This window comes from Hemicordylus capensis, chromosome 1 (assembly GCF_027244095.1).
Source record: "Hemicordylus capensis ecotype Gifberg chromosome 1, rHemCap1.1.pri, whole genome shotgun sequence".
Taxonomy (NCBI): Eukaryota; Metazoa; Chordata; class Lepidosauria; order Squamata; family Cordylidae; genus Hemicordylus; species Hemicordylus capensis.
In genome coordinates this window covers 72,451,172-72,468,219 of record NC_069657.1, presented here as the reverse complement: position 1 = coordinate 72,468,219, position 17,048 = coordinate 72,451,172, and the positions used below count along the sequence as shown (strand labels likewise).

Sequence of the window (17,048 nt, the reverse complement as noted above, 5' to 3'; positions counted from 1 at the left end):
TGGCCCAGAGTCACCCAGCAACTATCATGGCTAAATGGGGATTTGAACTCGGGTCTCCCCGGTCCTAGTCCAGCACACTAACCACTACACCATGTTGGCTCTTGCACAAAATCATCATTTTACCATTGCCAGAATGGTGCTTTTGCACAGGAACACATAATAAAACATACCGTAACCCCCATTAAAATTGTGGAATTGTCCAATTCACTTCAAATTCACCACACCGAGTCCTACCAACCTGTGCTGAATTTTGAATTCCTAGGACCTGCCATTTATTTTTCCTGATTCCCCCCCTCCCCCATTTTCCATTGATCTCTATGGGCAACAATCCACTTTTCTTTGGGTTTCAAAATGGCAGTTTCCGCCATTTTGTGATTTCTGACATTAATTCCAATAAGAATTCTGGCAATTCTGATCCAATATCAGATCAAAATTTGGCCGATTTTTTTTACAGACTGCAGCAATGTTGGCTCAATTCGGATATTACCGATCTAACTTTGCACAGACCTATTAAAATTGTGTGTGCTTGCATATCCTTATTTGAAATATAAAGGGAAATAATTTAAATACCATAAATTACCCACAAACAAGAAATACAACTTAATACAGCATATTGTGTTGAACAACTTCTCGGTAATGAGAAGTTACAAAACAGATCAAGTCCAGAGACTGTGGTATACAGTGTTGGCTTCTTGAACTCTTTGAATAAGCATTTCTGAACAAACACTATAGAAAAAGTACTAGTGTGTCAAGACTCTTTGGGGGCATTTTTCAAAGTCTAGTTTGAATCAATACATCACCAGAAGATGGAAGTATATCCATTTGCCCAACATTCTGTAATGGTATACAGGGTCTCTTTATCAAAGCAGTACAGATTCTAACTGAGTTCTTCCAAACTGAGCTCTCCTTTGCATATTTGCAAGTGAACTTACTTAAGAATCAAATTACTGTTACTATATTATCTGAGACTCTAACATCAGCACCAAGAAATTATAGGTATAAGAAAGGCAAGTTCAATGACCATTACAACAACTTACTTCATTGGTAAACAGAGTTGCCAAAGACAGTTCTGCTCGCTCTTTGGTAACGTAGGTCCATGGCTTCCCATATCTCAATGCACAATTCTCCAACTCCATCAACTCTACTTGAACCTGCTTGAACATTAACATCACTATACTTTTATTTGAAATTGAGATCAAGAAGAAAACATGAGCAAAAATTTGGGCCATTAACTCAGCACAATCTATGTGCACAACTTAGGATGCCATATATATAGTTATGAGTAGACCATTCTGTGTACCAGTGCAGGTTATGTGCTTAAAAAAAAAGTGTTGAAGTAGTGTGGGAAGTTCAAAGTTTTATTCATGTATGCACATAAAATAATTTTAGAAATCAGTCTGTGAAAAGATGCAGGAAATTACAGGTACTACAGACCCAAGTTAATTGTACCGAATGGGAGCTGGAAAGAAATTCCTGTCAGGCCTTGCAAAAAACTGATCATATGCTTATTTGTGGCAGCCATGTTGTGAAAGACATATTTGAAATCCCCCCAAATTCCAAAATGTTTGCAGAATATCCATAAGGCCGATGTCATATTAGTCATGTAAAACCTAACTAAGCATGAAAGGCAAAAGGGCCACTGGGGAGAAAAAAAAAGATAACTTGTAAACTGGGCCCCAGTTTTAGCATATGCATATTTAAACATAAGCAATCTGTGGCTAGATGGAATCCTTTACTGCAGCTTACCTGAGAAATCAACAGAGTTTCCAGAGAAAGGTCTGCATGTTCTTCAGTAATATAGGATGATGGCTTTCCTTTCCTCAATGCACAATACTCCAAGTCCATCAGCTTCCCCAGAGTCTTAGACAAGCTTAGTGCATGACTATTCTGCTGTGCCTGGCACACAGGTGTATGTTTTCCCTGCACAGTTTCCTCTAATTCTGACATCACAAGAACATGTTCCTCATCATCCACTTGGCTACTTGGCTGAGACTTAATTAATTTGTCTTGTAAGACTGATAAATTGTATTTCTGTTTTGACAGACCAGATGAAGGCACTGCAAACTTACTGGAGGAGTTTACTCTGCCTCTTGAAGATGCTTGTTTATTCTTAGTTTTTTGTGTCCTCTTTCTAGAAACTGAAGACAGAGAAAGAGGCTTGAAAGTACAAGAGTTAGGTGCAGTGAAAGCAGATTGGTTCTTTGGAACACTGTTTAGTGCTTCTACATAGCTGGTGGTCTTGGATGGAAGCTGGTAGGCCACAGGACAACTAGGACAGAATTTTATACTTGTTTCCATTAGCTTCCCTTCAGTTTCCAAGTATTCATCCAGTTTATCGCTACAGAAAGCAGATCGGTTCTTCAAGGAGCCGTCTGAAATGCTACCTGAATAGATTCAGAATATGACATGGGCAAAGATGTTATGCTCAACTTTTAAAAGTATGGATGCATTCCAATACATGGAAAAGTACATGAATTCCAATTTTGTCATAAGGGAACCATAAATGAGTTTCCCTGAAAATCAGTGCAAAAAGCACTGTGAATTTCATGCTTTGTTTTAAAGAGGCCACACAAATGCTTATTTCAAAAGCAGAAGAAAAACATTCATCATTTCCAGGAAGAGAGCATTAGTTGCTTACCATGAAAGCTTCTTCCTACTGCTGGATATGAGAATATCTTGTGGTGCTCCAGAGGACTATGCAAATTAACTTAGAAAGCTTAAATAGGCCTGGGAAGAATAACCCCACCCAGTTCTGAGCAGCCAAGTCGAGATAACAGAGAACAGAGAACATCAACTTAGAGAACAATTTTGAGGAACAGAAGACAAGAGACACAAAGCAGTCCTGCAGTAGACCTGAACAGCCCAAGTGGGTGGGCCAAAATGTCCCCATATCCAGAAGCAGGAAGAAGCCTTCACTTACTTCACTGTAAGAAACCAATGCTCCATTCCCTGCTGCTCAAAGAGGACATCTCATTGGACATGCCACAGCTAAGGAGCCCGGGTGGGAAGCGTCAGGGACTACTGCTGAGAGAGTATCTGCTGCAGCACTCTTCCACAAATGTGGCTTTGGCAGAGTATTGAGAATCCATACTGTAGTGTCTTGTGAAGGTAGATGGGGAAGACCATGCTGCCGCTTAGTCTCTGACAGTGGAGTGTTTGTCGAGAAAACTGCCATGGCTGCTACTGCCCTGGTTGAATGAGTATGCCAGGGAGATGCAGGCTTTGATCCACTTGGCAATAATGGCTTTTGAGACCTTCTGCCCCATGGAAGTAGGGTGATACGACATGAACAAGGCATCTGAGGACTGGCATAGGATGTAGGTTTTTAAGCATTGTCAGACGTTTAGCTTGTGCCATGCCTGCTCCAACAAATATGAATGTTTAGGGAAGAAAGAGAACAGGATAACATCCTAGAATCTATTAAAAAATGATGGCAGCTTGGGGATGAATGATGGATTGGGAATCAGTCTAACAGTCTGGTGAGATTATGAATAAGTTGTTTTGACAGATAAGGCCTGAAGCTGACACTCTTCTGGTGGAGGCGACAGCCACTAGGATTGCCAGTTTACAAGACAGAAGTGGGATCAAGCAGTGGGGGGTGGGGGTGGTCAAGCTTGTAACGCCAGGAGAACAGTGTGGCAATTCCATGTCAGGAAACGGAGTATGGCGGGTGGTGAAAGCAGCGTAGCTTCTGAGAAAATACTTGAGGTGAGGCTGTCTGAGGCACCGACAAGTGTTAGAGGCCAACAGTTCTGAGAGTGCTGCCACTTGTCGCTTTAGCGTGTTCGCTTTTAGACCCTTGTCCAAAACATCCTGTAGGAAATCAAGAAGGTCCTTAAGGTTGCACATTTCCTTATTTCTGTGGTATCTGGAGCACAAACACAAAAATGCTAGCCAAGTGAACTGGTATATGCTATTTGTGGAAGCTTTCCTAGATTCTAATACTAGATTCAAGACCTTGTCGGAATAGCCATGCTTTTTTAGGATGTTCCTTTCAGTTTCTAGGCAGCTAATTTTAACAAGGCCAGATCCTGGTGAATGCAGGGTCCTTACTGTTGGAACCAGCGGCATGTTCTGGTGAGATGGGAGAATCTCTGGAAACCAGTTTCTCCTCAGCAAGTATGGAGTCACCAGGATGACTGCCACCTGGTACAGTTGGACTCAAATGGTGTCAACAAGGCATCTACTGCTTCCGCTCCCTTGTACGGGAAGTGGGCGAATAATCATGGAAGCTTAGCATTGTTGGGTGCTGCAAAAAGGTTGATCTGTGGCCATCCGAAGTGCACTGTAAGTAGACTGAATACCTGATGGTTGAGGCTCCATTCTGCTGGGTGAATTTATCTCCAGCTGAGCCAATCCGCTTTGGTGTTTAGAATACTGCTCACATGATGTGCCCACAGGGATGCCAGATATGTTTCTTTCCACTGTAGGAGAACTGACGCTTCTTGGTGTAGGGAGAGGAGAGCTGGTATTGTAGGAGCAAGCATGACTTGTTCCCTTAGTTAAGCAGGGTCCATCCTGGTTGCATATGAATGGGAGACATGATGTGTGAGCACTCTTAAGATATTCCCCTTAGGGGATGTAGCCACTCTGGGAAGAGCAGAAGGTTCCAGGTTCCCTCCCTGGCATCTCCAAGATAGGACTGAGAGAGAGTCCTGTCTGCAACCTTGGAGAAGCCACTGCCAGTTTGTATAGACAATACTGAGCAAGATGGACCTATGGTCTAACTCAGTATATGGCAGCTTCCTATGTTCCTATAAGCATGACCTGGTCCCTCCTTGGTGACCGATATGGGCTTTCGCCGTGATGTTGTTGGTGCACACCAGGACGTTTTTGCCTCACAACAGGTACTGAAAGTCTATTAATGCCAGGCGGATGGCTTTCAGCTCTAGCCAACTGATGCTGTGGTCCCTTTCCTGTGGGGACCATTTCCCCTGGGTCGAAGGTTGGGGGTAGTGGGCTCCCCATCTCCAAAGGCTGGTATCAGTTGTTATGACGACTCTGGGTGGGTCTAGAAATGGTTTTCCTTGGGAAAGACGTTTTGGAGTTGAGGGGTGACATTGAGGGGTAGGTACTAAGACTCTTATTTGAGACTTTAGACCTATCACATTCTTATAAGGGAGTAAGAACCACTTGAATGGGTATAAGTGGAACCTGGCCTAGTCAACCGCCTGTAGGACTGCTACCATTAGCCCCAATAGATGAGCTAGAGTTAGGACAGTACCCTGTTGCCTGTGGGGGATCAAAGGAATTGCGTCCAAGAACTTTTGAATGTGTTCCTGGGGTGGATTAACCTGCCCAGGGTGGTGTCTGTTACTACCCCCAGATGGAGTAGTCTCTGAAAGAGGTAAAGCTGACTCTCTGACTGATTGAATAGGAATCTGTGATTGGACAAAACTTGAAGCAAAAGGCTCAGGTCTGATCATGCTGAAGGTAGGTCAAAGGAGCAGGTCCAGTGTTCTCTCTAATTTTTTTCATCTGTATGTGGAATGAGTTTTGTTCTGGGCGGCAGTATCAAGGCAAGTGTGTGTGGGGCCTTCAGAGGCACGTGTGTGTGGGGCCCTCATATATACAGAGTGGGGCCTTCCTGATTCAACCTGAGCGTGTTCTAAAATTTACTGAGCAGACATCAAAAAACTTGTGAGCACACATACGTGCAAACGCCTTAGAGGAAACACTAAGCAGGTCATCTAAATAGATCAAGATCCGTATGCCTTGGAGCCTGAGGTGTGCTATGACTGGTGACATAACCTTCGTGAATACTTTGGGCACTGATGATAGACTGAATGGTAAGGCTTTGTATTGGTCGTGCCTGCCCGCATATTTGAAGCAGATGAATGGCCAACTGTCTAGACAAATTGGAATGTGGAGGTAGGCCTATGTCAGGTCTATGGAGGCGAAGTGGTCCAGGTGGTGGAGGGATTCTGCAATTGACTGCAGGGTCTCCATCTTGAATTTTTGCTGTCTGGCAAATTTGTTGAGAAACTTGAGGCCCAGGACTACTCTGAGGGAGCCATCCTTTTTGGCACGGCAAAGAGAATAGAGTAAAGCCTTTTGCCTTGCTGTTGATGAGCCACTGGCAATACAGCACATGTTTTCTAGATGCTGTACAGCCCATAGAAGGCCTGCATGCTTGATATACAAGCATGAATGCGGGGTTGGCACAAACCCGTTAGTAGGCAGAGTGGTGTGTACTCTATTCTGTCTATATCCATGGCCTGAAGGATCCACCTGTTGCTGGTGGAGAGTTCCCAGGAATGAAAGAATTATGTTAAACAACCCTTCACCAGGGGTGGCCGTGAGTCAGGACTGCTGTCTAGTTGTTTTGGCATGCGCCATAAAGGGCTGACATCATTGTCTGGTAGGTTTGTCGCTGGGTCTGAACCTGTTCCAAATTGGATGCTGTGCTCTGTTGTCCCTGTGTCTAAAGGTACAAAAGGACTGAAAGGGCCAATTATTCTGCCTACAGAAGTCCCTATGTGTTGTAGGGAGTGTTTTTCTCTTATTTATTATTTATCTATTTGATTTACATACCGCCCTTCCAAAAATGGCTCAGAAATGGCTACCTTTGGTTTCAATGAGTAGGTCACTTAATGCCTCACTGCCGAACAGTTTGGAACCTTCATAAGGGACAGCCGCCAAGTTGGAGCGAGAGGTGGCGTCTACCTGCCAATGTTTCAACCATGGGGTTCGCCTGCCACTACAGAGGAAGCAGTGGACCTGGCTGGGAGGTGTATCAAGTCCACAGTGTCAACCATGAAGGCCTGTGCCTTCTGGATCTTTAATAAAGTTTGTTTTAGGTGTATTGGGTCCTCTGGTGGATTATGGATTAAATTATCGACACACAGCATTGGAAGCCCTGGGGATGATGGAGGCCACTGTAGATGAATGGATAGCCAGGGAAGAGGGTTTGGGGAGGTTTCCTACCTCTCTGGGCTTGCTGAGCCTTGCAGCCTGGTGGTGGGAGGCGCGATGGCCCTTCCCCCAAATCCTCAATGTTGCCAGTGGCTGGGGTGGCAGGCGATGATGAGGGCCGTATGGTGCTCAGCGCACTGCTGGGGGACCTCAGAGGAAGAATTGCTTTGTTTTGATTGCCTCTAGAAACGAAGACATTCTGGATCCTGGGACTGCTCTCTATCATGGCTGCTGGCTCCAGAGAAAAGTAAGAAGGGGGAGCAGACTAGAAGGAAATACAGAGGGAAGAAAGGGGGCTGGTGTGGGGGGGTCAAATAAGTAAAAAAAAAGGGAAAGGAGAGATGTAAAGGAAAGCTGTAGGATAAATAGAATTGAAAAGGAACTAGAAGGGTTATATATAAAAACAAGAGAAGGCTTTTTGGAAAAGAGCGGGGAAGGCTATCTCTGGAGTAGATGCAGGACTATCACAACGGGGTGGGGTTAAATAGGCTTCCCAGGCCTATTTAAACTTTCTAGGTTAATTTGCATAGTCTTGCCTCTGGAGCAGCAGAGGAAGTATAACCCACGGGATGTCCTCTTTCAGCAGCAGGGAATAGCAAGTTATAAATACTCTGGCTCACACACTGCATAGTGAGCTGCCTGTCTAAACGATAGGAGAGCTAGCTGCTTCCGCAGTACTTTAACCCCCACCATGAGGCTTGCTAAGCCAGGGAGACTCTGTAGCTTCTAAGGAGTGGATCCTCACACTCTGCTGCTGTCCCCCATTTTCCCCAATGGGAGCAGCAACAAGAGTGCAAGGATGCACTCTTTAGTAGCTACAGAGACTCCCTGCCTTCACAAGCCACAGAAGCGAGCATGCCTGTTGCTTAGACAGGTGACTTGCGTAGTAAGTAAGCCTCTGATAAAGAATCTGGGTTTCTCCATCAACAGAAAAGCCAGCATCTGCTATTTACCAACAAAATCTATTTACCAACATGTCCTATGCTCCCAGCAACCCCAGTTTTTTGGAAATTATATATTTTACTTCTCCCCTCAAGAGACTTGCTGCCTGCAGCCCATTTATTGTGATGTAAAGAACTCAGTGGAAGCCATTTAGAATCAAGCTTGCTCCTAGCAATCTTCTAGCCAAATCGAGTTTTCTTTCTTAGCCATGCTCAATTAGAACCCCAAGAGATTAGCTTAGCCATGCTCAATTAGAACCCCAAGAACTGGTGTGTGTACACACAAATGCATAAGTAGAAGTATGTTCCTCATAAAAGTTAAGATAATGGAAAATATATTCTAAAAATCACTTTTTAAAGAAGTGGAAGAATTCTGCTAGTATGATTATGCCAGCAAAAGTCACAATGGCTATGAATGCATTGCTTATGGTAGAATTGCCTTGTTGACACAGAATCTGATGACTATACCAGAAACAGGAATCTTGACTTTTATTTTTAAAAGGGGAGGCTTCTAGCCTTAATGGCTATGGAGGTATCTCTAAAAACATGAAGCTGGTTCTCAACCCTAAGCTAGAACAGGAAGCGGAAGTACTTCCAGCGGTAGGAGAACTAGACAGTGCCCATTTACTAAACTTCCTCCTTATGACACTATTTTCTATCCTACCGATTTATACACTTCATCCCTCTCCGCTAATAAGCCATGTGCAGGTGTCCTTTCTCTTTACCATCCTAGTAATCAATACACAGATCTGCAAAACTCCCAACTTTGCAACTAATAAATAAATTAGGCTTGAGCCCGAAACATTTCGGCGGCCATTGAAAAGGCCGCCGAAACGTTTCGGGTGGTGGGGGCGATTCGGCGCCGGCGGGGGTAGGGCTTTAAGGGCGGGGGAGAGTGTACTCACCCCCCCCGCCGCATTTCCCCCGCCGGCGCTCTCGGAATTAGAAGCCCCTCGGGACGGCAGCGTTCCTCCCTGCCGTCCTGTTGCCCCCGTCGGCCGGAAGTGGCCGGAAGTCCCGTTCGCGCGTGCGCCCGTCGTGCGCGCGCGCGCGGCCGTACGCGCGCGCGCATGACGGGCGCACGCGCAAACGGGACTTCCGGCCACTTCCGGCCGACGGGGGCAACGGGACGGCAGGGAGGAACGCTGCTGTCCCGAGGGGCTTCTAATTCCGAGAGCGCCGGCGGGGGAAATGCGGCGGGGGGGGTGAGTACACTCTCCCCCGCCCTTAAAGCCCTACCCCCGCCGTGCCGAACAACCTTTCGTGCACATCCCTAAAATAAATCCTCACAATATTGGCAAATTATTCCACTTTAGCTAAACAACAAAATTAAAATTTTCTCCCTTCCTGCCACCCGAGCAAGAAATACATGCACAATTTTATCTCTTACCTTCCTGCTTAGAAGCACTGTGAAATTTTCCCTTCCAGCCCTTTATCTTTCTAAAATCATTTGTCTTCCCCGTCCTGGAAATGAATGAAAGGCCAGTATCTAGAAATGAAAGCAACTAAGTCAACATAACTGATCACAAAATCATCATGTAACTTTCACCTTTGACAAGATTTAGAAGTGCTGTTTCTTATTCAACATAAAACCCTGAGTAAGCAACAGCAGTTTATTACACCAAAAATAAAAATAAAAACTGGGGGGGGATCACTAAAATAACAACATTTGTGTCTTCTTGTCCATTCCTGAGATCCAATTATAACCTAAACATTCTAATAGTATTTTAAAATATATTTACCTTGAAAATTTGGACTTGATCCTTTGGCATTCCCAAATACATAATCTTTTGAAGGGTTCAGAGGCAGCTGCACTCCCAAATATCTTAGGTCAATGCTAAGTGTTGGGTCCACAGAACCCAGTTTCAATCCCACTAGAAAGAGAACACCTCCTTAAGTATCTTACAAGCAAAGATGGGCTACAAATAATCAACTCCCTCAGATATACATAACGGATTCTACTGCAATTGTGGGAAACAGTAACATGAATGATACCTGCAAATTACTAATATTAGGTCCAACATTAGGTCCAATTTTAAGAAGTCTAGCTGAACAGACTGCTTCATTTTTTGGAAGGCAAAAAAATATCTGAATATTTGCACTGCATGTATCCTTTCAACCATAAACATTGAAAACATGCATGACTTTCACTAAAAATGTGTATCAATACAGACTCAGCAACATGGTATGTTCCATGTAGCCATCATGGTACTTGTTGCTTAAACACACCTTCCTGAAGACTAGGATGGATCACTTGTTTGTGCCTGAAGGACTTCAAATCTTCTAAGAGCTTTGTTTCTAGCAAATGCAGCTTTGCTTGATAGTCTGCCAGACAAGAAAGATATTACTGAAAACACACTGAATGTTTACAATGTGAATTAAAACACAAACTCTTAGTATCCATAATCTCATCTTGAGTTATTCTGTGCCAAGAGTACCTGAGTCACATATAGTTAGCAATGGAGCTTGTACATTCGGCAGTTCTTTGCTTCCCCCAGATTTATCAACAGTGTGATTATCAAGAACTTCCTATGTGTAAAGAGAGACCAAAATAAATGTTAAATACCATATAAGAGACCATCTGCCAAGGCTGATATTTTACTTAAGAATTACTACAGACCAGCTAAAGCAGACTGATCTAAACTTCCTCAGTACCACGCACAAAATTAAAAAGGTCCAAGCTATTACATACAGAAACAATAAGAATATTGCAGTCATATAGGAAGCCAAGGTCAAACTTTAAGTATGAGGCCACCCTTCCGCCCCCCGCCATCAAGAACCTCTATGTCATCACTGAGGTACTCTCAGTTTTAATCACAGAATGAGTTGGAGCCTAGATATTATGTGGTACATCTGACTACACTAAATTAAGACCTGTAGATTTACCTTTGATGCAAAGGATGCAAAGAGGATTCCATCCACATTGTCAAGATCAGGTGTGAACTGTGGATGGGCAAAGTCTGGTCCCAAAGGGTTACACCGGCTTATCTTAATAGACTTTCCAGGATATTTCAGGCATTGTTCAAGCTCCAAAACCTTTCGTTTTCGCGGTCTTCCTCTTCTAACTGGCCCTGACAATACAGTATTTGGATTACTATCAATGCCCTTGCTCAATATGAAATTCTTAATTGCATTTGTCCTTTTCCTTCCAAAGATAAACTTGGCCGATGCCAAGGGCATGCAATTGGAACTAGATGCTTTTTTCATTATGGCATTGCTATATGTTTCAGGATTTTTCCATGGTACATCTTTGACTAAAGAACATTTCTGTTCTCTGTTTCCAGAAAGAAGATTTTTAATTTTTGTTTCCATAGCTGTAACTTGGCTAGAGATACTGTTATTTTCAGAATGGACAGACAAAGAATTCACTGAGTGATTCAAATTTTTCTTTTTCATACAGGAGGATAAGACAGCCTGGAGGGCAGAGACCTTTACCATATGCTTGGACACCTCATGGATTTTTAGGCAAGCTACAGGAACTGTCCCACTATTCAATTTTAACGTTCTTGCTTCAGCACTATGCAGCAGGCTACTCCATGGTTGCTTGTGAGATTCAGTTTCTATTTCCTTTCTTTCAATTTCATTGTGTTTCTTCAGCTGCTTCTCCAGTAGGGGGTCAACATTTCTACAGAAGTATTCCTCTGTCTCTTCATCAGTTTTCTCTTCCTTCACAAGTATTTCTTCTGGGTTCACAATTGACCCATAATTATAGTCATCTGCTGGCTCATCTTTAATAGAAATATTGATATCTCCATTTAAATTCAGCAAGGATTTCAGATGGAAGTCACTTTCACAAGGGCTAGCTATTGGACTGCAAAAAGAAAAAACAAGAACTAGATTAAATTAAAAACAATGAAAAATATACAGGTATTGTGTTTTTGAATTTCTCAGCCTTTTAAACATTTCTATTATGTATTTATAGATAACTATGCAAAGCAATGGCTTCATAACCAATATATGATTTTAGCATATCCCATCCCTAGCTTGGAAGTGTCCCCTTTCCAGTACTTAGTCTTCCCTGAAGAAAAACAGCACTGAGCTTACCTGTAACAATATGGAACTTTTCTAAGCCAACTAAGTCTCTGGACACTGCAAAGTCAGATTACACTTCCATTAAGTTTGCTTTGTCAGTTAATTTTGCTCATCCGTAGCCCAGTCCAATTCATGATCCACTGAGATCAACGAGACTTGCTCCAAAGTAAGCTTGCATACAGTTTTAGCATTAGTTTTCAATCAAATCTAATCTTCCTGAGAATGTGTCTTTGAACTCAGTGGTATTTAGTTTTGAGAAAGCATGCTCAGGATGGGAATGCCTGTCAATTTTAATGCAACAGATATCATATGACACTGAAAAAGGAATGCAGTAATTGTGATCTTACTAGTCTCTATCCCCACATTACAATTGCATCTAATGATCCTAACCATGTTAATAAAAACAATGAAAACAGTGAAATTGCTTCTATCATCAAAATGAACTGGTTTTATTGTTCTGAATGGGTTTTATTTCCTTTTATGCTTCATTTCTAAACCTACTTCCTTGGAAGTAAGCCTCACTGAAATCAGTGAAACTTACTAACCATGCTTACTTTATCAGAACAATCATGCTATTAGTCTACTCTCTTAGTTGGCAGGGGTGGCTCATCCCTGAGGCAAGATGAGGCAATAGCCTCAGGTAGTGCCTGCACCATGGAGTAACGAGTGTGAGCATCCTGCCCCTCATCTATCAGCCACTGCTTCTCCCCAGATCCTCTCCTGCACAAGGGAGATGGGGCTAGCCCCCTGTGGCTCTTGTGTCAAGGTGCTGGGGCAGCATCAGGGAACATGGACAGTGGTATCTTGGTGTCACATTGAGCAGCACTGGCACCATTAGCTAGTTACAGTAATGTCCACCAAAATTTTCATCTTGTTGCTAAATGACAGCAAGCATCTTGTTTATCCAGTATTGCTAAATTCTGACAATAACCATAAAGAAAAACGTACAAATGAAAGGTAGCACACAGAACATAAGAAATGCCATGTTGGCTAAGACAATAATGCAGCAACTAGCATACCATTCTGTTTCTGGCAATAACTCACCAGATGTCACTCAGGAGAGTTTTATAAGCAGAGGGGCAAGGTAAGAGCATTTGCTCTCCGCTCCCTGAATCTGCTAGTCAGAAGTGCACTGTTATTTGAGTTGCTACTGAATGACAACTCTGAACTTTCTACTATGATTTCTATAATAAAGAAATTAAACTTTACAGTACTTCTAAAAAAAAGAGACATTTATGGAAGACAGAACAGAAGACACATTTATGGAAGACAAAACAAAAAGTTATTAAGTGAGCTACACATAATATGGATACAAGCTGCGAAGTTTACAAACTTTCAAAGTTGGACATCATTTTAAACTCCATCAAGCAGGAGTGTCAAACTGCAGCCCTCCAGCTGCTGTTAGCCCACAACTCCTATCATCCCAGCTGCTGGCCACTGTGACTGGAGATGATGGGAGTTGTAGGTCAACAACAGTTGGAGGACTGCAGTTTGACACCTCTGTTTCAGAGAGTTCCTGATGAAAGTTACTTTAACCTCCTAGAGGATTACAGCCTTTCAAATTGTCCAGGAGAAAATGCACTTGTCTGTTAGCAATTCCCCGGTAAAGAACTTCGTGGAGAACCAAGCCAAGATTTATAAATATGTAACCCTACCATTCAGAAACTTCTTGCTTTAATACTAGTGCATCACATGCATGCACATCGGGTTCTGGATAGAATGATTCCATCTTCACATCAGGATTATAAAACTTCCATCCACTATTTGAAGTAACTAGGTCTCTCTGCTCTGGATCCAAAACAACATCTTCACCAGAACTACGAAGAATGCTTGCAAATCTATCTCCTTCCTGCTCTGAGCTTAAACTTTTCTTTTCATCATTTTGGGACCTACTGACCAGTCCATCTTTCCTGAACCCTTTGACAAATGGGTTATAGTTTGTTTTTAGCTGTGTAATTTCGATGTTTTGATATGCTGTCACAGCAAAGAATTCTGTCTGTGGGAAGGTGAAGGTGTGGACATCTGGACCATTCAACTGTATAACCTCTGTGGCTTTGTCAGCAGGCACTAGGTGTAATCGAGGTAGATAGCGGTGCATGGAATGCAGAATAATATGCCCTTCCTGGTCCACGGTATTGTCAGTAAGTTTGAGTTTATAGAAAGACACTGGCTGGTGCATCCAGTTGTGACCAGTAGAAGGCGATTCTGGGTGAATGAATACCTGTCCCAGCCCATGGGGTTCTGCTTTCCCATTTGGCTCCCAACTATGGCCATTCCACTTATAGCGGAAGTTGTCGACAGGAGAAATATCCATGATCAGGATGTACCTCAGGTTGGATTCTAGGCCAGTTATCCAGTAACGACAGTAGGGGAACATCCGCCTTCCCTGCTTAGTCAGAATCATTTCTGTGTTGCGATGGTAGAATTCGTTCCACATGCTGTTGTTGTCCAAAGTGACAGTAGTGCCTCCCAAGGTACAATCTGCCGGAAGGCAGGTCTTCACTTTAGATTTCATTGGTGTTGCTGTACTGCTGGCAAGACCAGCGTCATCTCGATTTGAAGCCAAGGCTCCTTGATCAGCTTTCCCAGTGGTCTGTGGCTGTTCCATGAAGACATTAAAAACAGGGACTGAACCTGATGCCATCCCACTATCCTCCTTCCCAAACACAACTGGCTGCTTCTTCATTATGCATAGAGTTGTAAATTCTCATATCAACTCCAAATCTGGAATAGTTCAAACAGTTTTCTCCTCATGGTCACCTTCCTAAGAAAAAGTAAAGTACAAAATAAATATCTACACAACAAAAAGGGGGGAAAGTGGTTTATATTAAACACACAGTAATGTTTGTGAGCTAATTATGCACAGGTTAAGCAATATACTCTACAGTTACTCTATTATAACATATAAGTGACAAACAACAAACGCTTTTCACATCAATAAGTTGGTATATAAAACCTAAGCATGCATATCCAATACCCTGATCAGTTCAAGTCTAACCTTATCTACTAATTCAAACGGAATTTAATATTTGAGGAATCATACTATCAGTACAGCAATAGCACACAAGCAACTTAAGTGAATCTATTTTTCACTTTGTAAAGCTTTTCTGGAGCACAAAAGGCATGCCAGCTCAATGCCAAATTGGTTACTAAGAACTCAGCCCTGGCATTAGCCACAAGAGGTAAGAGGAGGAAGTATTCACCATTATAGGAAAATAAAATGGGACAGGTGGTGGTGGTTAACCAGTAGAATCTGATTTTCTAATTATTTTGGTTGATGGGTTGCTTGAGATGAACACTCTTGTCGCTGTGTATATGCTGCTCAGTACATTCGTAAAACACGTTGAGGAAGACAGGAAGTCAGCTAAGTGGCCCAAGAGTCACCTTTTAAAGCAGAGGCTAACTTGTGTTTAGCATTAGAGCAAATGTTCAACCCAGCATAACAGCATCCCCAGTGCCAGTTGTCTTCCATGTGTGGGTGGGTGTGTTTTGTTTATTATTTTTAAGATTATGAGCTCCTGTGGGATGGAAAACTACAAACTTGTTTCTTTTGCTATGTAACCTTCTTTGAGATTTTTGTGTGTGTGAAATGTAGTATATAAATAATAGACCATTAGTTCATTTAATTCAATATTTAAATATCTCTTTTCTTTTCCAGGGAAGACCCAAAGCTAGATAATGCCCAAGTCACACCAAACACATTTATTTTTGATAAATAAATAAGAGCAGGACCAAATAACTCTGTGGTCACCTGTGATCACCAGGAGTCAACACCAACTCAAGGGCACAACTTTACCTTTAAGAGCAGGGATTAAGAGCAAGTGGAGGGGGGACGTGCAAGGATGGAGCGCAGGTACTTCTTGGCTTCTCTGGCTGTTGGGGTGGGCATGGCCATGGGGGCTGTCATGGGGAGTGCCTGCACTTCTGAATTTGCAACTACATCACTAAGAGTAAATTGTGTATTTAAGTGTATCAGAAATATGCCATCTTTATGACAGCAAGGCCCTGCTAATAAGACAAATGCCACTTCGGTGCATTGTGTGACCGTAGGACTTCTCTAAAAAACGGTATTTTGCTATGAAAAACCTGAACATATAAGTATACAAAGCTGTCTTAATCAGACCACTGAGTCATCTACCTTCATGTGCTATGTACACCAATTAGCACTCCAGGCTTTCAGAAAGGGATTACCTTTCCCAGGGCTACCTGGAGATGCCAGGGTCTGAATTTAAGACTGTCAATGTGGACTCTCCCACTGAAATACAACCCCTCTCCACCACCTTCCATATGAAGCGTGAATATCTATCAGTCAAAAGAGAGAGACCTTAAAATGTACAAGAAGTAGGAGAAAACTGGATCTTAGACATTAAAAAACAGACACCCAAGGATAAACTTTAAAAAGCCAAGATTCCTTTGAGCGCTGGAATAAGTATAATCCATGCTATATTTAATAATTAAATGTACATCCCAGCAGAGCCCTCAAGTCAAGGCACCTTATGCAGCATTTACCTCTGACCTTGCAACACCATCTGTGTTGTTAAGAAGGACCCCAGAAGTGCTACCAAACTCAGTTCCACTCTTAGATGTGTTTTTGTAAAGTTTGCCGTCAGCTTCCCAAACAGACACATCTTCCGGGGCAGGGGAGGGGCCACGGTTAGGCCACGCGGCCACTGAGCCCTGCCTCGTGTTCGACGATCTCACCTCCCCCGCCCAGCTCGTGGAGCCAATCTGGGTCTTTGTCCCGCCCCCCAGTGTGTGTTGGTAACTCCCCCGCCCCCGCTCTTCCTTGATGCCGCACTGTGTGGATGCCAAAGAAGCTCAAGGCGGCACGCGGGAATTTGCGCGCCCGCGCGCTCGCTTTCTCCGTGCCTGAGAAGATCAGGCAGAATCTCAAGATTTCTTTCTCACTATGCCTACGAGCCCCGCCCATGCCTCAGCAGTTTACCTTGCGGCTGTCAGGTGCCCTGTGGGAAGGACGGGGGACCCAAGCCTTCCCCCACGCCATCAGCCCCCAACCCCAGTGGTCCCATGGCATAGGCAGCCAGCCCCCCCGAGCGCTGCCAGGTGATGGACACAGACCGTGTGCGTGCTCGCGGTCGCGTGACGTCACCCGCACTCACCCCTCGGCGCGCGTGCGATACCGACAGCCGTGTCGTCACG

The 17,048-nt window shown here is 43.5% G+C and overlaps 1 protein-coding gene across 9 annotated transcripts in view; it reads right to left on the bottom strand.

Moving 5' to 3' along the window:
- Window positions 1–17,048, bottom strand: part of LOC128339683 (MAX gene-associated protein-like) — a 45,604-nt gene extending 28,556 nt beyond the window's left edge. Inside the window, exons 1-9 of one of the 9 annotated variants that reach the window (XR_008313165.1) lie at window positions 17,009–17,048; window positions 13,544–14,652; window positions 10,743–11,667; window positions 10,295–10,385; window positions 10,086–10,181; window positions 9,599–9,730; window positions 9,247–9,345; window positions 1,747–2,384; window positions 1,038–1,154 (exon numbers count right to left, since the gene is read on the bottom strand). Coding sequence is in view for 8 of the 9 variants with exons in the window: in XM_053283981.1 (XP_053139956.1) it covers window positions 1,038–1,154; window positions 1,747–2,384; window positions 9,247–9,345; window positions 9,599–9,730; window positions 10,086–10,181; window positions 10,295–10,385; window positions 10,743–11,667; window positions 13,544–14,574 (3,129 nt within the window). In the remaining variant the exon portion in view is untranslated. Of the gene's footprint in view, window positions 1–1,037; window positions 1,155–1,746; window positions 2,385–9,246; window positions 9,346–9,598; window positions 9,731–10,085; window positions 10,182–10,294; window positions 10,386–10,742; window positions 11,668–13,543; window positions 14,653–16,397; window positions 16,537–16,833 lie in introns of those variants that run through there. The other 8 variants (XM_053283981.1, XM_053283977.1, XM_053283982.1 and 5 more) reach the window with 8 other exon arrangements.